At 43.5% G+C, this 27,494-nt stretch overlaps 1 protein-coding gene across 4 annotated transcripts; it reads left to right on the top strand.

Annotated features, from left to right (window-relative positions):
• Window positions 1–406: 406 nt before the first annotated feature.
• Window positions 407–26,694, top strand: LOC117245902 (uncharacterized). Of its 4 annotated transcripts, none has more exons than XM_033609508.2 (2): window positions 407–577; window positions 4,581–8,616. In XM_033609508.2, the coding sequence occupies exons 1-2, from the start codon at window positions 485–487 to the stop codon at window positions 5,469–5,471; spliced, it is 984 nt and encodes a 327-aa protein (XP_033465399.2). In that variant the 5' UTR covers window positions 407–484; the 3' UTR covers window positions 5,472–8,616. The 4 variants fall into 4 exon arrangements, with proteins under 4 accessions (XP_033465399.2, XP_078020417.1, XP_033465398.2 ...); XM_078164291.1 differs by lacking the exons at window positions 407–577; window positions 4,581–8,616 and adding exons at window positions 9,096–9,468; window positions 23,691–26,694; XM_033609507.2 differs by lacking the exons at window positions 407–577; window positions 4,581–8,616 and adding exons at window positions 17,445–17,585; window positions 23,691–26,694.
• The last annotated feature ends 800 nt before the right edge of the window (window positions 26,695–27,494 follow it).

Consider the following 27,494-nt stretch of genomic DNA (forward strand, 5'->3'; position numbering starts at 1 on the left):
GTTCCAAAACAGCACATTTACATGTCCAACATGTGTCGAGTCCTTGAACACATCATGTGCGCCTAATGGTTCAATCAGAGAAAAACAAATAGAACCAAATCTGAGCTGAAAATAGTCATAAATTACTTTATTCTACGTCTCATTTAAAATTTGGCCCCAGGAAGTACAAACTAACCAGCAGCACCACAAGAGTGAAAAACTGAGGCTTTTTTTTCTCAACTCCAGGATTTAGTCTCCAACTTTTAACTTTCAAACATCAACAGGCACGTTTTAAATAACTAATTTATGGTGAGGAGGGTCGTGTGTTTTCCTCCACTCCCTCGGGGGGAGTCACACAGCTACACCCTCTTCTGATAAATAAACAACAGTCCCTAAAGCTCTACAGATCCCTCTTTCAATAACTGGCAGGGAATCTGCTGCCTAGCAACAGTAACCAAGAGGGGCGGGGCATGTCCAGGAGCAGGAGGAGCAGCAGAGGAGCGGAATGGAGGAGGACAAGCAGAACCCGGAGCACCGGAGCAACAAGGTCCGGAGAAGACAAGCAGCAGGCTCGTCCTCTGATAGCAGCGATGTTGAGGTGAGTGTTGATGACGTCATGGATAAAAAGGGCTTGACAGCAGCCACACTAAAGACACGAGGAAGAGTCTCGAGGCTCCGTGGATCATCCGCTCATTCTCTGGTTCACTCTGAGCCTCGTGGCGGCCATTTTGTTCTCCTCCTGTACTGGTTTCCAGTCTGCGGTCAGTGCTCCGGGTTGTTCTGTCTGCTGGGATTCAGGGACAGTGGACTTCCGGTTTGACGGACAGAGACAGATGGTGATGAAGGACAGGTTGTTGTCTCTGGGTGTCCAGTTATAGTGGCGGGAAAATGGCGCCACGAGGCTCGTTTCTGCAGATGTTGAGAGTAGCAGTGTTGAAGTGGACCGAGCCTCATGTTTCTGTCCGCTCGTGTTCAGCTCACATCACCATCACTGCTGTCTTTGTTTATACAGATGTTCTCACGCGGCGCATTACGTGTTCTCGCGAGAGCTAACAGAACAAACAGGACGTCTGTGAGATGAGCTGCGGCCTTCTTTTTTTTTTATTTAGCCGCGGTGTTGAGTAAAAATAAATAAATAAATAATAGATTTAAAAAATACACACACACACACACACACACACACAAGAGAGAGATATTAATATATATTATAAATTAATTACATATATTATTAATTGGATATTATATATATCTAATTTTTCCACATTCAACCATTTGAAACTGGTGGAGTGTTAAGAAATATTTTCTTTATGATTCTACATGTAAACATCTTTTGGATTAAAATGTTTTGTGTTTTTATTTTGGAGAAATGCGATGGAATAACGGGTCAGATTTTTTTAATGACACAATTTAAACACTTTAATAATTTATTATGGTTTATTCTCTTAAATAATCTTCAAGCTGAGATGGTACAGATTTAAAGACACTCCCAAGATTTGACATCACGTCAAGGTAAAATACCAAAGTAGGCACTGACAGTCCGTCTCTATTGCAGAGTTCAAAGGGTTAATAAGAGAGTGTCTATTACACTTGAAGAAAAATTAAGTCTTTTTCATAATGTAAAGGTTTTTTCCCTCCTTCTTCCTTCCCTACTTTTTAGTCAGTAACTAAGATGCTCAGGGGAAATGTAGTGGAGCAGAAGTGACAGTTGACAGAAATATGAAAACTCAAGTAAAGTACATACTCCCAAGAAATATTTAAGTTCTCTATACGTGATGTAGTGCGGCGGCGTTTGTTATGTGAAGCGAGACTCTGCTGCATGTCTCTGTGTAGGAAAGTACCATAACCAGGCCGGGGAGTGCAGCAGACAGTGAAGTGGACGCTCTTCCGAAATGAAAACTGTATTGTGACTATCAAGACTAAGGTCTAGTCCACATGGACCCGTGTCCTTCTGAAACCGTGTAATATTCTATGCGTTTGGCCACATGCAACCGCACTTTTGGGCCCCCGAAACCGTGTTTCTCTGAAACCGGAGTCCAGGGTGAAGTTTTTGGAAGACTCCAGTGCCAGCGGTTGCGTGTAGATAGGATAACCGCAGTATTTTATTACCTGTCTCCATTGTTTGACGTCAGAGCGACGGTAAATAGCTAGTGAAATGGCAGACCGAACAAACATGCTGGTGCTAACTTTATTTGTGAGCGTGCTATCTGCTCTCTTTGGATGGCATATCCAGCTGCTCGACCTCACGACCAACGAAGGAGGCTGTTCCTGTTGCTAGTTTCCCCAACTACACTACCATGAAAGCAGCGACGGGCCTGCCAACGGAAGTTCTGGATCCGGGCAGGTCGGACCTCAGACTGGTTCTCGAAACTTTCCCACCAGTCTGAGGTCCGACCTGGCCGGATCCAGAACCTCCGTTGGCAGGCTTTCGTGGTAGTGTAGTTGGGGAAACTAGCAACAGGAACAGCCTCCTTCGTGGATCAGGTTATTTTCATCTTCCGCACTTCCCTATTCCGGTATTGACTCTGACTTCTGATTGGTTAAAATGGCCTTCCTGTTAGAAGTTACATCACCACCTACTGCTTTGGCATGTGTATTACATCACTTGGTAGCGGGTTTCGTGTGGATGTCATATTTTTTTTATCACACCACTTATGTGGACGAATTTTTTTGGGAAACCGGAGCCTGAAAAACTTCGGTTTCAGAAGTATACGGGTCCGTGTGGACTAGGCCTAAATTAGTCACTGAGAGTAGAGTACAGGGATCTGTCTGACACGCTGAATCTAACGAGGAAACATGAACCAAACCAAAACATTTTCAGGCAGATGCAGATGATACTCAACAGGCAATCATTCAGCCTCAATCACACCCCACACACACACTGCCTCTACAAAAATTTGATGGAAAGATTTTGTCCATGAAAATGTGGGAACTCTGATTTATATGGTGTAATAATTAATCGGTAATCAATCGTACTTATACGAGGGATGGGCAGCACAAGCAAAAACACTATTCGAAAATCATGGCAACTATGATTTTTCGAATAACAATGTCACGGATAAACATGGGTAAATGCATGAAAAAAAATCATCACATATCACATCTGATAATGGTATTCATTTAAAAACACATTGTGCTCGTTTAGCGCAATATTTCATGTAGTTTTTACCTGCTGGAGGGGCTCGTAGGGGAGCGTAGCGCGACACAAATAGAAGAGCCACGTAAAATAGAGAGTTGTCGTGCAACAACCCTCTATTTTACGTGGCTCTTCTTCAGACGGGGGTTGTCACGCTGCTCCTGTTGCCGGTGGAGCCGGCTGTGCATGCTTGTTGTAGACTTGTGATACGCAAGCTTTGCCTCACAGAGTTTGCACTGCACCTCATTTTCGTTTATTTTGTCGAAGTTGTTCCACACGGAACTTTTTGATGACTGTAGTAGTCTCTGCATGTTTCTCCTGTTTGTAGAAGAGCATCAAACTAGCTGGTAGCCCATCTCACACCGCTGTAGCAATCCTAGACTGCCCTCGTGCGGTTAGGAGCTGAATTGCATGTCAAATAAAGGGGGGAAATAAGACGGTGAATAGTAATAGTCGCATTAAAAAAATCGATTTTTCAAAATAAAACGACTATTCGAAGATTCCAAAGTCGTGACCCATCCCTAACTTAAACAGTAACCACCCTCTAAACTTTTTCCATTGACGTAGCTCTGAGGCCATGTTTTTGTGGATTTTAGCAACTGGCACCTCAGCTTTACGGCTTTTTTTATGCAGACATTTTTCTCTATTGTCTATTGTATCTGTACTGTAAACACGCTCAACTATTAAAGCTGGGATATTTTTCAAATGACAGACTGCTTATCTTTGTAACTTTAAAATAATTGAAGGAAACGCACACAGATGAACTGTTTATGGTTATTGGCAATGTGGTCATCAAGTGTCAAGACGCTCTTCCTGTTTCCCCTTTTGAGTGATGAATACAGACTACTGCCATCTGCTGGTGTGGAGAGTTATACATATGTGCCGCTTGGTCGTCCGCTGTCGTCTTTGTGGTATGTTCATGTGGGGCGATGTGAGGCGATGCAGCGCGGGGCCCTCGTCGATGCTAGTTCTCTGAAGTCGTTTTGGTGTGTCTCAGTGTCTCAGTGTTTGAGTTACATTACAACCTGTTCACCCTTTGGAAATAAAATAATAAATACATTTATATAATTAGTAAAATGGACGCAGCAGTCCCTGTGATAGCTGCTGTTAGCTGGTACAGCAGACGGTTCCTGGGTTTCCAAGTTGAACCTTTTCCACCGACTAAAGCTTTAAGGTCTTAACAGATCCAAACCTATATGACTGGACCATGTAGGAGCAGGCCTTTGGAAAGTAATTAGAAATACGTCATGCAGGTCAGACCCCAAACATAGCTGCTGTCACTTGGACAAAGTTATTGATAAACAAAAAATATGCAAGAAATATATTTCTTTTATATGTTGAAAACTTTAAAAGATGTTTACAAAAAACTTGGGTCCTCAATAGAGATCTTTTAAATTCACAAAATCTCCTGTTGGCCCACTGTGTACACGACATCTCACTCTCTGTCTCTCTGTGTCTGTTTCTTTAGAAACGAAGAGGAAGGAAAGGACCCAGACCTCACGTCTGTCTGCACTGCGACAAATCCTACACCAGATCTGAAAATTTAAAGGTTCATCTGAGAGTTCACACAGGAGAGAGACCGTACAGCTGTGACCAGTGCGGGAGGACTTTTGTTCGAAGTAGTACCCTTAAAGGCCACCAACGCATTCACAGTGGAGAGAAGCCATTCAGCTGTGACCACTGTGGGAAAGGTTTTACTCGGTTAGATCACCTAAATACCCACCAACGAGTTCACACTGGAGAGAAACCATATAGCTGTGACCAGTGTGGGAAAACTTTCACAGAAGCAGGGACTTTGAAAAACCATCAACGTATTCACACAGGAGAGAAACCGTACAGCTGTGATGAATGCGGCAAAGCTTTCACAGAGTACGGGACACTATTAGGTCACCGCCGTGTTCACACAGGAGAAAAACCATACCGCTGCCACCTATGTGGGAGCTCTTTCTCTCGTAGTCAGCATCTTAAAGTCCACCATCGCATCCACACTGGAGAGAAGCCGTATTGGTGTGACCTATGTGGGAGAACGTTCTCGTGCCGTAGTAATTTCAAACACCACCAACACATTCACACCGGAGAGAAGCCATTCTGCTGCGACCAGTGTGGGAAAACTTTTTCTTCTGGCAGTCACCTCAAAGTCCACCAACGCCAGCACACAGGAGAGAAACCGTACAGCTGTGATCAATGTGGCAAAGCTTTCTCAGAGTCGGGCACCTTGAGGGTCCATCAGCGCATTCACACAGGAGAGAAACCATACTGGTGTGAGCAATGTGGGAAATGTTTCTCCAACAATAGTAACTTCAGAACCCACCAACGCATTCACGCCGGAGAGGAACTTTACTGTTCTGTAGTGCTGTAATGTTCTGGTTGGATGGCTGGTCATTGTGCTCTTGTATGACCACAGTTTCATTGGTCAGACAGCAACTGGACTTACTTTAAATAAGCCATGTGTCTACCAAAGTGTTTCTTCTCCCAGCTGAAAACAGTTATTGTTTGGCACTTGGCTTTGTCCTCTGTGATTGTTGGTCTTTGTGGTATTTGTCCCGCCCCTTCTCCACTGTGATTTGATGGCTGGTGACAGTTGCGAGCGCAGCATTTTACCCAAAGTCAAAAAATTTCCACCTCTCATTTGTAATTGGAAAATGGATACATAATCATAGAGGACTTAGATTGTTGGATATATTTTACATAGTCTCCAAAAATACACTGCACTTGTCTTTCTCTCACATGCAGCGTTAGCGATATTTAACATTAGTAACACTATGTTGTTTATGACACCATCAGCCCCACAGTTAACTTTATAGTGTCCAGTGTGTCAGAGAGATGTACTCATCAGTTTTGTTCAGTGCTTAGTGATGAGCAGAGTTGGGTAAGGGTTACATAATCAAATTACTTTACTGCATTACTCCCTGAGAAAAGTAACTCAAGCACTTTTAAAGTACTTTTGAATATTTTACATTTCCTATTGGCCAATGGACCACAGGGCACTAAGCCTACATTATTTTGTCTCCAAAATTAAAGTTATGGAGCACTTGCCCTTCACTGAGATCCAGTTCTCCCATCACAGCCGTCACTTTGACCAGTAGAAACACACAACGATCTGCTGCCGTAGACAACTGTATGACAACAGCACCCCAGCGTTTTTAATATTTCCTCTAGGGATGTTACCACACAGAGTAAAAGGGGGAAATGATGGTGTGAAACAGCAGAGGCACTTTGTCAACCCGCTGAGTTAACGTTACTGTCATTAGCATCAAGCTAGCAAACAATGGTACATCCTCACAGTCAGACATAAAGTAATAACATTAACAAATAGCGGCGGGGCTTTTACTCACCACAACTGCAGAGGCTCCCAGCTTCATTTGAAACAAACTATATTATAGATGCTCCGTTATTTATTAATCCCTCTGTGTGTTTATATATTTACTTTTTATCCGCTCCGTTGTCTTTGTAAAGTTAACATATCGCACCGTCATTTCAAACTCAACACTTGTTTCAAATTAAAAGCCCCTTATAACCTCAGCTGAGAGAATCCCTCCATTTTCTAAATAGGCTTTTATTCTGAAACATTTGTCAGAACTTCCTGTGGAAGATACAGTAGCTTGATAGTTTACATATGGCGCTTCAAATGTAGCTCCTGCCATCTGCTGACGCTTTTAGGTGACTACTACAACAACATGTCGGCTGGCACATGAACACACACAGTGACTCAAATAATAGTGAAAGTGATAAAAACAGGACAAGAATAACCCGATGACATCACACACGCCGTGAAAGACGACCGGGGATAATTGGTGAGTACCAGCGTGTAACGTTAGCGTGTACCAGGCATAATGCAAGTCCTGAGTCTGAAATATGTCTGTCAGCGAGTCCTACTCCACCTGTTTAGACTCCACCGTAGACAACGGCAGCATTTCTCCGACCACGTAGCGAGCCACAAGCTCCGTGGCTTCTTTCAGACTGATAGGTTTAATGTTATCTCCGTTATTAGAACCAAACGACAGCCGTTGCTGTTTCGGAGCTGAAGGACCAGCGTTCTAAAAGTAACGGAAGTAACTGATGTCTTGTTTGAAAATGTACTCAAGTATTTGATTACTCAAACAGCACACTAATGCGTTAGGTTACTCGTTACTGCAAAAAGTACTCAAAGTACTCTAACTCTGCTGATGAGACACCCTGGAACAGGCAGCACCGCTGGAAAAGTGTTCACACTTCTAACACTACACACAGCACTCGTGATAAACACATCTCATAAGTTATTCTTTTTGTGTACATAAATTATTTACTACTTTCCCTTCAGACGTGTCTTCCACTTTGGGTGTTTGTCCGTGCTTTTGGCAGAATTTTTTAGGTATGCTAATGGTATATACCTTTGGCATTTGACTCGTTACTGCGTTTGTTTGTGACTGTTTGGTCACAGTTAGTTGTACAGCGCATGACGCTTGGTTTTAAAAGGGTTTCTGGGTCATGACATATTACACAGGAGATCACATATTCTACTGTCTGAACACAGACTACGTTCCCTGGTCAAGTATTAATGTCACGCCTCGTTACAGGAAAAAAAACAACGCTCTGGAGACACACAATGCCACCACTGAATGCTTGCACATTTCGACGTCATTGCTCTTGCTTTTGAGCGCACCTGCTGTGCATGTACATTGAAAACAATGGATTTAGGGGCATCAAATACGTTGCATGTGTATGGTCCCTCAGGCATGTTAGTGGGGACGGGGAGACGGGTGGTAAACCAGTCACCTCCACTGGTGATGTAGGGTCATGGGGAAAAAAAAAATCTTGACAAACAGTAGTTGATGCTCACTTTTTTGGTTGTGGGTGAGAAAAAATATGACGCTACATAGAAACCGACATACTCAATGTCAGACGCACCAGCGTGACCAATGAAATGTTTAGTGACTTGACTGATTTTTGGTCCCGTGTGCAGCTTCCCTCTCTAGCCTGCCTCCAGAAGGGGGCTCTGTTTCTGTTGTCATGGTGAGCTGCTCCAGGTCTGATTCATCAGGGACGACTTTTGGAACCGAGCGATACAGGGACTTGAAATCTTTTGAGTCCTCACTGAACTCTGAGACATTAAAAGGACAAAAGAATCCGAACTCAACAAGAACTCTGACTCCAGCTCAGACTGTTTGCTCCTGTTGATGACATCAGGACACCAAAGTCTTCTGAGCTCTGAGCATCATCAACAACTTAAATAGCAGATTAATATGATGTATGTTATCATGTGTAACATATTTGATGTCTTATCCAGTGTCTTGCATGTGTCCTGTGTTTGTCCACATGTAGAAGACAGCTGAGTTTTTCTTCCTGAGCTCCACCTGTATAAAGACGGAGGTTCAGCAGGGCGGAGCTCTTCTTCTTTTTGACTCTTGTTGGAGGTACAGAGACAGAAGTTGAGTTGAAGCCTGTTTGTTTGTGTGTGGAGGATTGTAATGTCCATATCATCAGATGAGTTCAGCCTTTAATAAAAATAGTTTGTAGACTCTGCAGTGAGATTAAAGTTCCTGATGTTGGTCTTTGCTCCTGTCACAGTCTCACTACTAAAGCTCAGACGCTCCTCAGGATCAGCTCCACAGGACTCTTAAACTAACATGTGTACAGATGTGAAGCCCTGACTGTATCTGACTGATGTTTAATGAAAGCTGTTGTCTTGTATCAAATATGAAGCTCAGTGTATTCAGCCTGTGTAGCTGAGGGGACAGGTCAAACTGATACGATGCTGATTTACAGTTTACAGTTCATGAACCATCAACAGAAAGTAGAGTTTAATAAATGAATCTATCATAATTAAAACAACTGGAGATGGAGAACAAACTGATACATGGGTCTGATAATATTTTAACAGGATGTGAGAGTTTCTGTGACTTCCTGTTGAGGCTGAAGGAGCCTACTGATGATGCATCGCAGCACATCTACAGGATGTTCTCTACAAACTGAGATGGTGAAAATCTGCTGTTCAAAAAAAAGAAAAAACTGCTGACAACACACAAAATAAGTAACTTCAGATGTTTCTGAGTAACAAACTGATTTCTGACAGTAAACCTCACCTCATGAGAACACCTCGACTGACTCAGTGAGGAACTGAAACCGTGTCAGAGGGAGGAGACAGAGAGAAACCCACAACCTGCAGACAGCAGCTTCACAGGGTTTGTTTCCGTTCCTTCTGATCTCAGTTTGAACAAAACCAGCTCTCTGAGACATCAGAGTCCATGAGAGAGGAGGAGCAGGAGGAGCAGTAGAAGAGCGGAATGGAGGAGGACAAGCAGAACCCGGAGCACCGGAGCAACAAGGTCCGGAGAAGACAAGCAGCAGGCTCGTCCTCTGATAGCAGCGATGTTGAGGTGAGTGTTGATGACGTCATGGATAAAAAGGGTTTGACAGCAGCCACACTAAAGACACGAGGAAGAGTCTCGAGGCTCCGTGGATCATCCGCTCATTCTCTGGTTCACTCTGAGCCTCGTGGCGGCCATTTTGTTCTCCTCTGAGTTCACTGAGAAGTCACTAAAGTTATAATATTTAATAACTTTCTGTATGGGGACAAAGCAAATGAGTTTGCTCAGTTATCCTAACGTCCATATGCACATCTGCACCCTTAGGTCTGATGCACTCAAGCGTTAGAGGAAGTGAAGTTTGCACACAGGCTCACATTACAACCCTACACTTATATTCAGTGGTTAATATACTGGTGTATCCATGTCTTGTTATGCTCAGATGTGATCATCCTTTTATATTGTCGTAATAATTTCCTGTTGTACACACAGAGAGTCTTCAACAGTCTGTGTGTTACAGCTGAATAATTACCACAGGAAATGTAAGATGGGGCTGATGGGGATCTTTACAACAGCTGTGTTAACTGACCGTGACTCACTGCCAAATTATACAAATAATTACATTATCGTAAAACAACTAATGCTGCTTAAATCACTGAAATCAGCAGGCCTCTATTTGGGACAGGCCTTTAATTCTTTTCACACACAAAACTGTTGCTCATAGATGAGAAACCAGTATGAATATGACTTATGTTATCTGAAGCATAAGTTTGAAAAACATCTGTTATGAATCATCCATGTGATCTAACTCCAACAGGCAGTGCATCAGAGAGAGAGAGAGTTACGGTACTCGACACAACACCACTTCATCCTGTTAAAACAGTCCTCACAACTTATTCATGAAAAAGCCTTTTGATGGAGGTCTGAGCTTAAACTCCGGCTGCGTCTGAACGCCTGGGCTCAGACTGACACTCCTCACCTCCACAGCAGTTTTTAACCCCTTATTGTCACCACACACTGTTAGAAATGATGAACAAATGGCTCCTCTGTTGTCTCGAGGGAAACCTAGGTATGTTAATAGACATTTCTGTCTTTCCCTCATTCACACATTCAGTTCAGTGGTTTACCCTCTAAACTTAAAAAAAAGCACCTGCACTAAACTTTAGAAAATTATGTGTAAAATGCGTAAAATTTTCTGATATTGTTATTTACTTTGAATTTGGACGTTGTGAGCCTTCATGATATCATTGTGTTTTCACTGTGTTGAATCTTCTTTAACTCAGTGACAGAAGCACTCACAGTTATTCAGACTGTTGGAGGAAAAACTTCACAGTGAGACCTTTCAAATGACACCATGCGTGTACATGTACTAAAGATGGAACAGGCACAGCGTTCATTTTACTCTGGGTCTGACTTGGAGAAACGCTTTAGGTGAATTCAGGTGAATTTTACAGGATGCTGAAGAGGTTTCGGCTGAAAATGTTTCATTTAGCACCAGAAAGTGACAATAAAATGTTACCTGTCTGCACAGGTGAGGTTCAGATGTTGGGTTTTGGTTCACAAGAGCTTTGGGCTGCAAATACATAATTTAATTTAAAGTGTAAAGTTTGGTCCGACAATGATGAAATCTTTCATTTATTCTGTCTTGTAAACACTTTCAGGGCCGACGTCATGATGACATCATGTTATCACCTGGAGGTGCAGCTGCCCCTCCCCCACAGGGCTGTAGGCTCCATAGGAGTCTTAAAATGTGTTTGTCTTGTTGGGAGCCAGAATAGAAGGAGTCGTGGCTCAAAACCAGCCGCCACTGCCCGTCAACAAAAACAAAGACAACTATAGTTAAATGTAGTGATGGCCAAATGAGGCCTCATGAACCACTGTCTTTATTTTCTGAAGCCACTGGATGGCACTGTCTGTTCAACAAAGGTTTGAAAGCACGTTTCATTGTCTTTCCTTCAGCCTTTATCTTTAAACCAAGAGCGCCATCTGGTGGAGTCAGAAAATAAAGAATATGGTTCATGAGGCTTCATTTGACCGTCACTAGTTAAACGTGATAAGACCAAAGGACAGAGTGTCCGGAGTGCACTCTGCCACTCTGAAGTCAGGGTCCCCTGGTGCTGCCTTGTTTGAAAACGCTGCGCTAAAGTGCCCTCTTGAGTGATCAAAACAAGACGATGTGCCCTATTGGATGAAAACGAGCGGATGTGCCCTTTTGGCTGCCCTCTTGCACACAAATGGGGCCCCGTGTCATGCAGTAGGTGCCCTTTTTTCCTTTTCACCCCTGCCCTTCAAACATCCTGAGTCTATCACTGAACCCAGTACATTCAGACAGCGCTCCCAATTTTTGAACGGTCCAGTTTGTGTCAGAGTGCACTCCCACACTCTGAACGCACCACTCACATCATCTTCCTCCATTGTCTACAACAAGCCAACAGAACTTGCTAGCTAGCGCTAGCTACTGTCTGACGAGAACTGATTTGCCTCCAGCGTGAATTGTGCGGGGCATCAGGCATATGTGTCAACTGAGACACATTTAAGATGGTGTGCAGACGACGCCTTCTCAGCGCACCACAGGCATATGCTGATGCAGTAATGGTGCAGACCCACTGATCTGAGCTCTGTTTGTGTTTGTTGATGTGTTTCACAGACATTCTCTAAATGTTAAATATAGTTTTAGATACCTCGCTCCACCATAACATCTCATTTACTCTTTGTCTGTATGTCTGTTGCTATAGAAACGGAGAGGAAGAGAGGAACTCAAAAGTCACCGCTGTCAGCACTGTGACAAATCCTTCACATCATCTGAATCTCTGAGGGTTCATCAGAGAGTTCACGCTGGAGAGAGACCGTACAGCTGTGACCAATGTGACAAAGCTTTCAAACGCAAGTGTCACCTAAATCGTCACCAACACATTCACACCAGATTGAAACCATTCAGCTGTGACCTGTGCGGGAAAGGATTCGCAAGAGCATGTTCTTTAAAACTCCATTATGGGATTCATACTGGAGAGAAACCATTCAACTGCGACCAATGTGGGGAAACTTTCCTACACAGGGGTCACTTTAAAAACCACCAATACAGTCACACTGGAGAGAAACCATACAGCTGTGACCAGTGTGGGAAAACTTTTGCTATTCTTTATTACTTAAAAAATCATCAGCGCATTCACACAGGAGAGAGACGGCACAGCTGTGTTGAATGCGGAATGGCTTTCACAAGGCGAACTGACCTTAATCGTCACCAGCGCATTCACTCTGGAGAGAAACCATACCGATGTGACCTCTGTGGGAAAAATTTTGCCCGGTTGAGTGCCTTCCACGTCCACCGACGTACTCACACGGGAGAGAAACCGTACTGGTGTGACAAATGTGGGAAAACATTCACCTCATCAAGTGGACTTCGGGTGCACCAACGTGTTCATACCGGAGAGAAACCATACAGCTGCAACCAGTGCGGGAAAGCTGTCTCCTCTAAAGGGAGCCTAGAAGTCCACCGACGTAGTCACACTGGAGAGAAACCCTTCTGGTGTGACGAATGTGGGGAAACTTTTACCTCATCAAGTGGACTTAGAGTACACCAACGTGTTCATGCTGAAGAGAAAGAGAAAGAGAAAACACTCCGCCATCCAGAGACAGCATTAGCCACTGACGGCCAAGGCAATCTTTGAGTTAATCTTTGGCTGCTGCTCTCAGATCTCCACAGAGGAGAGTTGTGGGTCCAGCAAACAGCAGCAAAGACCCTCTGCTCTGAATGTGACCTGCTCCCAGCAGACACAAAAACTGAAGACACCTGAGAAGTCAGTGCACCATCTAACTTTTCAAGCTAAGGAGAACCAAGCTGAGTCAGCTCTAAACTGCCAATTCTGTATGGATACAGAGCGAACCGATTCCTTTACATCGTTGGAACACACCACAGCGAAGACTTCACTGGAACCCCCTTCTTCTAAAGCCAGGTTCATCCACAACGGACAACTGCCGGCTAACAAGTCGTGAGTCAGGAACATATACGTTGAGGTAAATCCTCTCAGGCACTGTCTCTCACAACAGACAAATATCTCTACAGAATATTAAAGAGATAAAAAGGAAACTGGCTGAAACCAGCTGTGTCACAGACGATCGAATGGAAGGAGTGAGTGAACAGTGAATAACACTGATCATTTTTTTACAGAGTAACGTTCTTCTGACGAACCTTGGCTCCTGGAATTCACGTGGATACCACCTGAAACAACACCATCCATCCAAACACCATTACAGACCAAGTACTCCCCACTCCCTGATGGCAGTGGCCCCCCAGCAGGATAATGCACCATGCCACACCACAAAAACTGCTCAGGACTGACCTGGGGTATGTTACTTAGAGCTCAACCTGGCCTCCAAATTCCCCACATCCCAATCTGATGGAACATTCATTGGGCAAGCCGGTACCTCACCTCGCAACCCACAGGACTCAAAGGATCCGTCGACAACACCTTGGTGCCAGACAACACAGGACACCCCCAGAGCTAGTGATGGCCAAATGAGGCCTCGTGAACCACTGTCTTTATTTTCTGAAGCCACTGGATGGCGCTGTCTGTTCAACAAAGGTTTGAAAGCACACCTCATTGCCTTTCCTTCAACCTTTATCTTTAAAACAAGAGCGCCATCTGGTGGAGTCAGAAAATAAAGAAAATGGTTCATGAGGCTTCACTTGACCATCACAACCCAGAGGTCCTGTCTCAGTGCCTTGACAGGTCAGAGGCCTCATCATAGGTCGGACTCGGCTCTGACCTGTTGTGGCCTGAACAAAGGATGTCTGGGGTACCGGTTTGAACCAAAGATGCTCGATCAGATCAGGATCTGGAGAATTTGAAAGCCAGGTTGACGCCTTGAGCTCATCGTCACGTTCCTTGGACCATTCCTGAGCAGTGTTTGCAGTGTGGCATGGTGCACTGTCCTGCTGGGGGGCAACTGTCATCACTATTGTAATCAGTGGGGGTACTTGGTCTATAACAGTGTTTATGTGGATGCGTAAAGGGGCAATAAACTCAATAAACTTTTTTATATCCGACCTAAAACAGACTCGCGTGAACTGGTTAAGGTTAAAAATCAAACACAAGGTTTCAAGAGGTGTGAGAGAACTTATCTGACAGGCGCAGCAAAGAAGTCCAGCGGTGCATCCAAACAGGTTTCAGACTCACACACAGAGTCCCTTCATCCCAGCTGCTCCAGGGATCACACTCCTCACAGGAAGCTTTGTCATCCAGAACGTTCACGCCGTCCAGCTGATCCTCGTTTTAACTTCTGCTCACTTTACTTTTAATTTTATGTTTCTCTTTAAGGTTTTTGAGCAAATAATGGAGTAAACTTTGATGTTCTGCTCCTTGAGTCACTCTCACTCCTCTTTGTTCTCCTTCATGCAGCTTGTTGATTGACTTCCCTTCGCCCGCTCACAGGTGTGCCGGATTTATCTCCTCCCACTCTCCACCTTCCTCTCCTGTCAGTGGCCTGTACTGCAAGAGTTAGTGAGGCAACTTCACATAATTTTAACTTATGGAAAGTTTGTTTGAGTCCTTTTAGTTTCACACTGATTCATCACTGCAGCTCAGAATAACATGAGACACCTGTGTGATGAGAACCAGGATAAAACAGATCATATTTTATTAGTAAAATAATCCACACACTGTTAATCAGCTCCGCCTTTAAAGTGTTTTACGGGACATATTCAGAGGAGTTTCATCATCATCCAATAGTCATATGATACGAAGCAGTCTACGTCATTCATGGTTCTGATGATTCTGGGGCTTGATGCCATTTTATTTCAACATCACACACAATAACAATAAAATAACAAAAAAAAGTTAGAACATTGTGAAGGAGAGGTTGGAAACCAAAAAGGCTTATAAAGAATACCTCCCCTGTAAAGCTAACAAACTTCAAGGTGTCAAGGCTAAGTAGTAATATAAAACTGATATACAGAAATTAATGTATACACGTTGTGATGCATTACAATGGGGTAAAAAAAAAAAGAAGAAATCATTTTTAAAAAAGTTAAAAAAAAAAAAGTTAAAAAAAATCTTTAAAAGAAATCTTTAAAAAAAATAATTTTAAAATATCTTAAAAAATAATTTAAAAAAATCTTTTTTAAAAAATATTTTAAAGAATTAATGAAAAAAAATCTTAACATATATCAGTGACTTCCTTTCAGCTGCAGCCGCCAAGATATACTTCTTCTCAGTGGTCTCCTCCCATGACACCACTGAAACATCATACAAACAAGCACCCAAAACATTGGACAAGACACCTTTCAGATTTCATCTCTGCCACAGTCTGAAGAATATAAACTACTGAGCCTTGAAACCTCATCATGTATAAAAACATTTGTCTTGTATGATGATGATGATGCAGGGTTCAGCACCTCCTCACTGACTTGGTCAATCCATGTGAAATTTGGCACAGTGGTAGAGGGTCATGGGAGGATGTCAATGAAGCAATATTACATCAATTGGCCAAAGGGGGGCGCTATAGCAACTGATTGAAATGTTAAACTTTGAATGGGCATATCTCATGCCCCGTATGTCGTAGAGACATGAAACTTTGCACAGAGATGCCTCTCCTCATGAGGAACACATTTGCCTCAAGAACCCATAACTTCCGCTTATATAGATTTTCCGCCATTTTGAATTTTTTGATAAACACTTCAAATGGATCTCTTCCTAGGAAGTTTGAGTGATCTGCATGAAACTGGGTGAACATAATCTAGGGACCAATATCTAAAGTTCCCTCTTGGCAAAAGTTGGAAAACTTACTAAAACTGAGCTTCTATAAGGCAATGAATATTGCGGAGGGCGTGGCTCATCACATAAAGGTGTATAACATCTCAAGGGTTTCACCCATCACCACGCAACTTTGTAGGCATATGACCACACATAATCTGAGGGGACCCCTCCATTATTGACCCCATCAAACAAAATGGGGGCGCTAGAGAGCTCATTTCTTATCTAGGCCTAACCGCCATATGGATTTTTACTAAACTTGGTAGATATGTAGAACAGGACGCCTCAAGGTGACTGGAGAAATTTAACTCTAATTGGCAACTGGGTGGCGCTATAACAACAGAAAAATGCTTCAAAATGGCTAAAATGCCACCGATTGCTGTGGCTCCCCCTGTGGACCAATGTTGGTGTTGTTTTCTAATGTTTGGTATGACTAAGTCATGGTATGGTATGCTGTACATAATCACGGAAACTGTCAGTGTGTCATTCTGTCAGTCAGTCATTCTGTCTGTCCTACGTTTTTCAAACACTCTGTCTGAATACATTGCTCTTCTTAATGGGCTCAGTTGACTATTTAATCTGCAGTTTCCTATGACCTGTATCTCAAACACACACCATGTGCAACTGTATGTGGGCAACTGTGCACTCAATGGGTATGGACTAGTTAAAGTTTAATGCCGAGACATGACTTGTTGACACGCAGAGATGTGAACACTGACACAGCTAATATTTCACTGTAACATGTGATGGTGGATTTTATGTGTAGCTTATATGTGATGTGATTTTTGCTTTAATGCAGTATGTTTACATGCTGTATTTTATTGTTTGTTACAGCTGGTGAAGGGACGGCTAATGAAAACTAGCCTTTCAGCTAATTTGGGTGCATTTTTACATTTGTTAAAGTCTTGATTGATGCACAGTGTCCCTTTCCTTTAATAAATAAATAAATAAATAAATAAAATCACTGCCTCACATGAACATGGGAAACTTCCAAAGATTATGAGCTTCAGTTTGAGCCGAAGGTGACCTTACACTTGTTTTAGCCTAAATTTGTCCTGTAGTATATATCACAGAAAGTTGAATATTCAGTCACGAGCCTGTCAGTGACGTCACCCCGGAAGTGATGAGCTGTCAGAAATGTACTGTTAGAAACTTGTGTTTGTAAATTAGCATAATTAGCATCATTAGCATTGAATGAGACACAAACCACATCCTGAGGTTCACTCCTGACCGTTGCCTTAGCAACAGTAACCCCGAGTGACCGCGAGACGCTGTGACATCGCGAGAACACAGCTGCTGGCTCTCAGAGACCAGGAGGAGCAGGAGGAGCAGTAGAGGAGCGGAATGGAGGAGGACAAGCAGAACCCGGAGCACCGGAGCAACAAGGTCCGGAGAAGACAAGCAGCAGGCTCGTCCTCTGATAGCAGCCATGTTGAGGTGAGTGTTGATGACGTCATGGATAAAAAGGGCTTGACAGCAGCCACACTAAAGACACGAGGAAGAGTCTCGAGGCTCCGTGGATCATCCGCTCATTCTCTGGTTCCACATCACATCTGGAGAAAGGAAACCCGTCAGCACCAAATCATCCAGAGGTTTGCTGCTGACGGGTTTTAACGTCTTTGTTCTCGGAGGTGAGCTGCGGCTGATTGGAGCTCGGACCTGGACTGACTCGTCTCGCGATGGCGGAAGTAGTATTAGCATTAGCATTAGCATCCTGCTGCTGCAGAGGTGGATCAATAGAAATATAAAGCCGTCTGTCACAGGATGGAGACACTGGTGACTCTTCACAGAGCAGGTTGACACTGCAGGTTTTTCTGTTGAGTCAAAAGCTTCTTCATTAAATCAGAAAAACAACAAACTTATTCAGTTAATAAATAAAGTGTAAATAACTAAACAGCAGCTCTCAGCTTCTCCTCCACGGCCCTCAAACACTCCCTCAGTGTGTGTTTAGACCTGCTGTGTGTTCTGTGTTTAGCTGAATCATAATTACAGTAATCTGGGTGTTTGCTGACTGAAGCAGTGTGTAGTTAAAGGCTCAGTTCAGGGGCCTCAGTCACAGACACCAGGAGCCATGAAGGAGGTCACTGTGTCTGTGTCACAGAGAGCACATCGCTCCTTCATGTCCTGCACACATTTAAACTACTTAAAGGGAGACGTCTGTGTTTTTCAGCCTGGACCCTGTTCTCTCATGTCTTTGTGTCCACGTGATGAATGGCCGTAACAGTTTTTGACACTGGTCCCGTATTGAGTGAGACAGGCTGCAGTGTCACCACATGGGGCAACTGTGCATCGTCAACATACGTCCACTGTGAGTGTTTGATTCGTCACTGACAGGCTCAGTTAGAGGTGTGCCACGTCACATCATTCATAATACCGGTGTCATTTCTAACATGATATAAAAATGTAATAGTGTGATTTCGGCTTGTTGACATATTGACGTCATGCTGTTACCCACGGCAACAACAAGCATGGCTGAAAGGGAAATGATGACCTCTGTGGTTCCAAAAAGAGGAGCAGCTTCAACAGTGTGGGATAAACTGTGGCGTCTGCTCAGAGGGAACTCAGTCAGCGTCTCTCCCTCTCCTCTCTGATTCTGTCGCAAACCTTTGGTGATGTAAACCTACATGAATAAACTCCATATATGTGAGTGTATCATAACAGCCTGATGGTTAGAGATGATTTATACACATATAGATCCCAGGGGACATTTTGTTTAAATGTGTAATTAGTGGTCGATTTGATTTAGTTGAACTATTAATATTGTGACAGAATCTGAATCTCACTCTGAGTTACTGTTGTTCACAAACACATGAGAGATCATTTTAGTTTTTACTTAAGATTTGAAGCCAACTGTGAAACGACATCACTGATTTAGTTGATATTCTATGTTCTTAAAGGGAAATTTCAGTTTATTTCAACCTGTCTCCTATCGTCCTAAATTTGTTTCAAGTCACTAGTGACATAGAAATAATAGTTAGCATGTTAGCCGTTAGCCTAGATACACCTGGGGCGCATAGTAGCGTCAGACCTGTTAAAACGTAAGTGAACAGGCAACCTTTAAGTGCAAAGTTAGTCCACTAAACAAGCTTTGTTTCCACAAAGACCGCCTCATATCGTTAGGATACATGTCAGAGAACATATAGAAAACGACATGTAAACGTGTTGTCTTACCTTACCGCTGTGCTGCCATGTTTGTTTACCATTTAGCTCTGCTTTCCAAAGTGCGGCCGAAATATCGCGTGAACAAGCAGCGATCTCATACCGTGCCTGAAATCTCGCGAGAACAAGCAGCAACAGCTGGAAGGCAGAACCGGACAGTAGCCAGAAAAGTTCATTCATTTATTTTATGAAAGATTTATAGAATAATGGCTGACTTTTTGCCAGACTTTGACTTTGTGGAGGAGGAATTTGATTTTGCAGAGTTTGATGGCCGCCCTTATTTATTTGAGCCAGAATACACTGACGAAGAGCTTCGTGAAATTGAAGAACGGAGGAGGAGAGAGAGAGAGAGGCACAACAGGTAGAGGACGAGAGAGGAGGAATGGCTGCTGCAAGGCTGCGTAGCTCTGGAGATTGGTGGTGTACCTGTGAATGCTGTGCCCCAGTGCCCACAGAAGAGGAATGCCTCTGTTGCAAGGAATGGGACCCGTTGCAGCCTTATTTTCAAGGTCTGGATGTGACCGAGGACGAGACACCTCCACCTGGAGTAGTATCCAGCTGGGCTTTATCTAGAGCTCACCAGATATATTTCGGCCGCACTTTGGAAAGCAGAGCTAAATGGTAAACATACATGGCAGCACACCGGTAAGGTAAGACAACACGTTTACATGTCATTTTCTATATGTTCTCTGACATTTATCCTAACGATATGAGGCGGTCTTTGTGGAGAAAAAGCTTGTTTAGTGGACTAACTTTGCACTTGAAGGTTGCCCGTTCACTTACGTTTTAACAGGTCTGACGCTACTATGCGCCCCAGCTGTATCTAGGCTAACGGCTAACATGCTAACTATTATTTATATGTCACTAGTCACTTGAAACAAATTTAGGACGATAGGAGACAGGTTGAAATAAACCGAAATTTCCCTTTAAAGAAATAATGAATTCTTTTTTTTACTTGTCATATCATCAAGAATGTTTGTATCACAAAAACACCCTGAAATATCGTGATGTTATTTTAAGGCCATATCGTCCACCCCTAATGACAACATTACAGAGAGGATCCCTGCAGAGATAGACCTTTGTGTTGAAGAGTAAGATCTCTAAATAAAAAAATTCATTTCATATCTTGACCAAACTAGAGCTGGTCATTTTTGGAGCAGTGGATGGACCAACATCCTGTGGTCTGTGGTCGGTTGTCACTCAGCCGACATACAAATTTCTTTCAGATAAATGGTGATTTTAACAGTCTGTTTGTTCAATTAGATTTTTTTTTTTACACAATAGTCACAATGTAAAATATAACTGACACCACCATTACATTAACATCTGAGGCCAGCCTCCTGACCGTCCCAAGAGTCAGAACAAAACATGCTGAAGCAGCACAATCCTGGAATAACCTCCTAGATGATGTTAGACAGCAGCGACTCCTAACACTTTAAGTCAAAGCTAAAGACATTACTTCTTCACACAGCCTGCTCCACCCTGTAATGACTGCAAACTTGGTTTTAAACTCCATTTAAAATCATTTGACCTTTTATATCTTTTTACTCTTTTATTTTAAATCTGGATCGTTTATTATATTTTATATTTTATTGCTCTGTAAAGCACCCTCCACTGCACTAAAAATATGGCCCATAATCAGAGATGTTCACCAGTTTGTGCTCTAATTCTGCCATCTAGTGGGCTTTTAGGAGAACACACCACATTATTCACTGAATCAGCTGACTAGTATGATGTTGTATTAAAGCTACATTTGTTCTCAATAATTAACAGATAACCTACAAAACACACAAATGTTAATAATGTCACAATTCAGTATTATGTCTTAAACCCAGTTCAACCAATATTTCTTAATCTCAGTCCGTACAAGTTAGTTTTGCCTCAGCAAAGAAGCCCAGACAGTCCTCTCCTCAGCCACTTCCGTCAGCTCTTCCACGGGAACCCCGAGGCATTCCCAGGCCAGCCGGGTGATGTAATCCCTCCAGCGTGTCCTGGGGCGGCCCCGAGGTCTCCTCCCGGTTGGACATGCCCAGAAGGCATCCTTACCAGATGCCCGGACCACCTCAAATGGCTCCTCTTGATGTGGAGGAGCAGCGGCTCTACTCCGAGTCCCTCCCAGATGTCTGAGCTCCTCACCCTATCTCTAAGGCTGAGCCCAGCCACCCTGCGGAGGAAACTCATTTCGGCCGCTTGTACTCGCGATCTCGTTCTTTCGGTCACTACCCAGAGCTTGTGGGGTTGGAATGTAGATCGACTGGTAAGTCGAGAGCTTCGCTTTTTGGCTAAGCTCCCTCTTCACCACAACGGACCGGTTAAGCGCCTGCATCACTGCTGACGCCGCCCCAATCCGCCTGTCAATCTCCCGCTCCATCCTACCCTCACTCGTGAACAAGATCCCGAGATACTTAAACTCCTCCACCTGATTCTCATCCCAGCTGCTTCACACTCGGCTGCGAACCGTCCCAGCAAGAGCTGGAGGTCACTGTTCTATGGAGCTAGGAGGACCACGTCATCCGCAAAAAGTGGGGACGAGATCCTCCCGTCACCGAACCTGACACCCTCCACCACTTGGCTGCGCCTAAAAATTCTGTCCATGAAAGTTATAAACAGAACCGGTGACAAAGGGCAGCCCTGGCGGAGTCCAACCCTCACCGGGAACAGGTCCGACTTACTGCCGGCCACGCGAACCAGACTCATGCTCCTTCGGTACAGGGACTGGATGGCCCTTAGCAAGGGGCCACCAACCCATAAATTTTTTTTAAAATGCGAATATTCTGGCTGAACTATTGTTGTCGGTGAGATCAGTATGTTATATGAACATTACTCCATAGTCTCTGTGACATATTAGGATGATTTTACGACTGTTGGTTTTAGATTTCTTACATATAGCTCCTTTAAATATTGACTATAGCGGTGCCTCTCAGAGGAGTTTTGTAGCTGATTTCAAGCTGGTACTTAAAACATAATCTGATCCCGACCAGGTCAGGTCTGCTGCATCAGTTACCATGGTGATATGGCCAGGTTTAAACAGAGCCAAATCTCTATTAATAAGAAAGCTCGTTTTACTGTAATAATGACGTAAAACAACCTCTTATTTTCTGGCAATAACAGGTTGATTATTTCATTATTACAAGATAACAAAGCTCGTTGTTCCCACGTTGTTGTGAGATAAGAAGATAATCAACTTTTGATCTTGAGATAACTGCGTTAAAATGAATAACTGAAAGCAAGGCCGTCCTCTGCTTCTGTGGTTTATGTTCCACAGACATGCTTTAAATGTTATTTATGGTTTTAGATAACTTTCTCCTCCATGACATCTCACTTTTTAGTTTTTATTTAACCTTTATTTAACCAGGAAAATCCCTTGAGAGTAAAAATCTCTTTTTCAAGAGTGACACAAAAATACAGAATAAAAACATACAGCTCTAAAATAAACAATATAGAACACATTACAAAGAAAGGCCCAAAATTATATTAACGTATACTAGGAATGTACGCAAAGAATGAACGCCCTTTTTTGCAAATGCAAATAAGGACAACTAAACATGATTACAAGGACCAGCTTAGATACACTGTGACATTGGCATATAGATGATTGTGTACAAAAAAATCCTGCAGCCAGCCTGAGTGTACAGGATACAGTGATGAGTTAGTGGCTTACTGTTGGTAATAAATCTCAGTACACCATGGTACAGACAGAGTTCAGAGCATGCAAATAATGGGAGGGTGCATTCATATATAATATATCCCCATGATCAAGCACAGTCAAGAATGTGTCGTTTTTTTTGGCAATGAAAGAGAAGCAGATCGTATTTCTAAAATAAAAAAAACCAGTTTCAGCCTTTTTCACGAGTAGTTCAATGTGTGGCTTGGTGACTGTCTGTCGTCTAACACAGCACCCAGGTATTTATCAGATCAAACGCACTCTCTGCTCTTGTTCTGAAGTGGAACAATAGTCAGGAGATTTGAAAGCTCAGCCTCAGATTTTTCTGAATAACATGCACTTTGTTTTGTCAGCATTCAGGATGAGCTTCAGATAAAACAGGAACTGCTGAACAGCATTGAAAGCTAGCTGAAGCTGGGTGGGGGCCTGAGTCTGAGTAGCAGCTGTGCAATAAATAAATGTGTCATCAGCGTACAGATGAACACATGCAACACATATTTTATGGCAGAGGCCATTTAACTAAACAGAGAACAACAGAGGCCCTAATACTGAACCTTGAGGCACTCCACTGGCAACTGTAAGAGGGCAGACAACATGCCCTCTGCTTGTGCATATTGCACTCTGTCTGATAAATAATTGCAAACCAACCAACTGCTTTGTCTGATAGACCACTATGATGTAATCTTACTCTTTCTCTTTATGTCTGTCTGTTGCCATAGAAACGGAGAGGAAGGACCAATCTCAAATGTCACCACTGTCAGCACTGTGACAAATCCTTCACATCATCTGGATATCTAAGGATCCATCAGAGAGTTCACACCGGAGAGAAACTACATAGCTGTGTCCACTGTGGGAAAACGTTCACTCAGTCCCATCAGTTAAACACCCATCAACGCATTCACACAGGAGAGAAACCCTACACCTGCGACCAGTGTGGGAATGCTTTCACGCAGTTAAGCACTTTAAAGGCTCACCAGCACATTCACACTGGAGAGAAACCTTTCCGTTGTGACCTTTGCGAGAAAGCCTTTACCACACGAGGGAAACTGGAAGTCCACCAACATGTTCACACGGGAATCAAACCGTACAGGTGTGATCTATGTGGGCTGACATTCACACAATTAGGGCACTTAAAATCCCATCGACGTATTCACACTGGAGAGAAACCGTATAGGTGTGACCTCTGTGGGAACGCTTTCGCCCGGAGGAGTGCCTTACAAGTCCACCGACGTATTCATAGTGGAGAGAAACCATACAGCTGTGACCAGTGTGAGAGTGCTTTCACTACATCAAGCTATCTGAAAATACATCAACGTATTCACAACGGAGTGAGACCTTATAGCTGTGACCAGTGTGAGAAAGCTTTTGTCACTCAAGATAAACTAGTAATTCACCAACGTGTTCACACTGGAGAGAAACCTTACGGGTGTGATATATGTAAGAAACCTTTTGCTACCTTGGGTGAGCTTAAAATTCATCAACGTATTCACAGTGGAGAGAAACCATACTGGTGTGACCAATGTGGAAAAAGTTTCCCTCAGAGTAGTAGACTCAGAGCTCACCAACGCACTCACACAGGAGAGAAACCATACAACTGTGACCAATGTGAAAAAGGTTTCACCACTCCTGGAAGCCTAGAAACCCACCGACGTGTCCACACTGGTGACAAACCGTACTGGTGTGACCAGTGTGGGAAGACTTTTTCTCAGAGTAGTCACCTGAAAGCACACCAAGACATCCACACCTGCTCCCCTCTCCCTAAAGTCCTGCCTTCGCCACAAACTATGTAGCCACGATGATAAAATATTTTTATTTTGTAAAGGCCAACAATGCAGCACGCCCTCCATCACAGCTTGTAGTAGCTCTGTGGGGCTGGCTCTGTAGGGCCGGCTCTGTAGGACTGGCTCTGTAGGGCCGGCTCTGTAGGGCTGGCTCTGTAGGGCTGGCTCTTTGGGACTGGCTCTTTAGGACTGTCTGTGTTGGGCTAGTTGTGTGGGGCTGACTCTTTAAGACTGGCTCCGTGCTACTGGCTCTGTATGGCTGGCTCTTTGGGACTGGCTCGTTAGGACTGTCTGTGTTGGGCTGACTCTTTAGGACTGGCTCTGTGGGGCTATGTCTGTAGGGCTGGCTCTGTGGGGCTATGTCTGTAGGGCTGGCTCTGTTGGGCTATGTCTGTGGGGCTGGCTCTGTTGGGTTATGTCTGAGGGGCTGGCTCTGTTGGGCTATGTCTGTGGGGCTGGCTCTGTTGGGTTATGTCTGTGGGGCTGGCTCTGTTGGGCTATGTCTGTGGGGCTGGCTCTGCGGGGCTGGCTCTGTAGGACTGGCTCTGTTGGGCTATGTCTGTGGGGCTGGCTCTGTAGGACTGGCTCTTCAGGACTGGCTCCAGGCTGACTGAAGGCTGAACACCACTGGTGCCCTGCCCTGATTTATCTGTAACTCTTTTTTTTTTATCTTAAAACACTGACAAACCAAAGCGTGTTTAATGCATGTATTATTAAAGTATCACCACAAAGAACCAAATGAACCCTGCAGCAGTGTAAATATGTTAAAACCAGGAGCCTGGATGATTAAAGGTTTAACCTGTGTCCGGCTCAGAGACACAAGTGGTGCGTCACCTGCCATCTGTTACAGCTGAAATGGAAGCAGACCTGATACACGTGGCCCCGGGGCTCTTTGGTCTGGGTCAGTTATGAGCTTTTGCATGAATATTATAACAATATCAATATTATGTGAAATAAAGGACAATATTATTAATATGAAGACTATATGTTGGTTCATATCATAGATGTATAAATTAAAAATTCCACTGTAACACTGTTGACTGCAGCAGTGTTTTCTTTCCATGCTGCCTTGTTACGACTTCCTTTAATGACACTTTTCAGGCTGACAAACAGAAGCAGTTGGTTAAATTGGAACTGGGACGTCAGTGTTTCAATTTCTAGCTCAGAGAAGTTTCTTTTCTTGGCTGTATTACGTCTCTTCATGTCATAATCTCTCGGGTGAGGCCTCTAAACCCTGAATATATTTAGACGGGATGTTTAAGTGACGATTGTGACAAGAACATTTCATTAATCACATATCATTAGATGATTTCCGTGTTCAGATCTGTGATGGTTTGTGCGTTAGAATGATAAATGAGCGCCAGTGTGGTGTAATGATTCCTGATCCACTTAGATTTTCACTTTCTAAAAAACAGTAATAATAATTATGGCACTATTATTATCATTTTGGAAAGTATTTATTCCCCAAAGTACCAATTTGAAGTTTATCAAGTTTTTGTTGCACTCAATTTTTGATTTTATTCCTGTAATTAAAATGTTTAAAGTCAATCACTATTTAATCAACGCCACATATAAGTATTTTTTTCTTTTTACTATCCATTAATCATAAGTATATAGTTTATTACAGTATAATCTTAAGTATTTTCTTATTTGATAATTGCTTGGTAAGACGAAAGCAAAGTCGATTCTAGTCGAAGCAAAGACGCTGATTCGTCAACGATGGCGCCAGCTGAGGTGAAGACACTTCAGCTCCATGCCGCTCCTCCTCTCCATCACTGCTCTGCCTCCCTGGTGTTGTTTCTGGAGGTGAAATTCATTCTTTGGTTTCACTGTAACGCCTGTTTACATCCTGATCTGTCAGTGAATGTGGTTGTTGAACTTGCTTCCTGTCAGGACCACTGAGCTGTTTTTAATGTTCTCATTAAACGAGTCGACACAAAAAGATGCTTTGACTCATCATTTGAAACAGTTTCCGTCAGTCAGTTGAGCTGTTGTGATCGACCTCCTGAAAGACTCAATCCAAAAGTCTCATTATTATTTATTATGGGAAGACTGAAGCTGTGTGTGAACATCTACTGTGGCTCCACATCTGCATGCACAGTGGGGCTCTGATAAGGGAGTCAACACAGAGGCAGGAAGACGTCACCCAGTTTAACAAGACTTCAACGTTTGAAATCTCGCTTGGTGCTCACTGAAAAGTGTGTGATTAGAGACACATGATGCATTCACTGTCCCACCTGTGTAACACATGAACCAGAGTCAACACCGCCCTCTGCTGGACTCAGACTCACACTGCTTCTACTGCAGTGATGGCCAAATGAGGCCTTGTGAACCACTGTCTTTATTTTCTGAAGCCACTGGATGGCGTTGTCTGTTCAACAACGGTTTGAGTCTTATCTTTGAACCAAGAGCGCCATCTGGTGGAGTCAGAAAATAAAGAAAAGGGTTCATGAGGCGTCATTTGACCATCCCGACCTCCATGTACACCTCTGTCAACCAGCCATCAGGGGTCAGTGCACAGTTACACTCAGACGTCCCCAGACTGTCCTCTGGGTTCAGTCAGATCACTTTAAAGGATAACTTAGGTATTTTTCAACCTGGGCCCTATTTCCCCATGTGTATGTGTGCGTATGATTCATGGGTACAACTCGTTCTAAAATTGGTTCAGTATTGAGGGAGGTGGATGCAGCTGGCAGCCGCGAAACGAGCTAAAACGGTAACGGGGGCAAATGCGTCCCGTAT

Source organism: Epinephelus lanceolatus, chromosome 22 (genome assembly GCF_041903045.1).
Source record: "Epinephelus lanceolatus isolate andai-2023 chromosome 22, ASM4190304v1, whole genome shotgun sequence".
Classification (NCBI taxonomy): Eukaryota; Metazoa; Chordata; class Actinopteri; order Perciformes; family Serranidae; genus Epinephelus; species Epinephelus lanceolatus.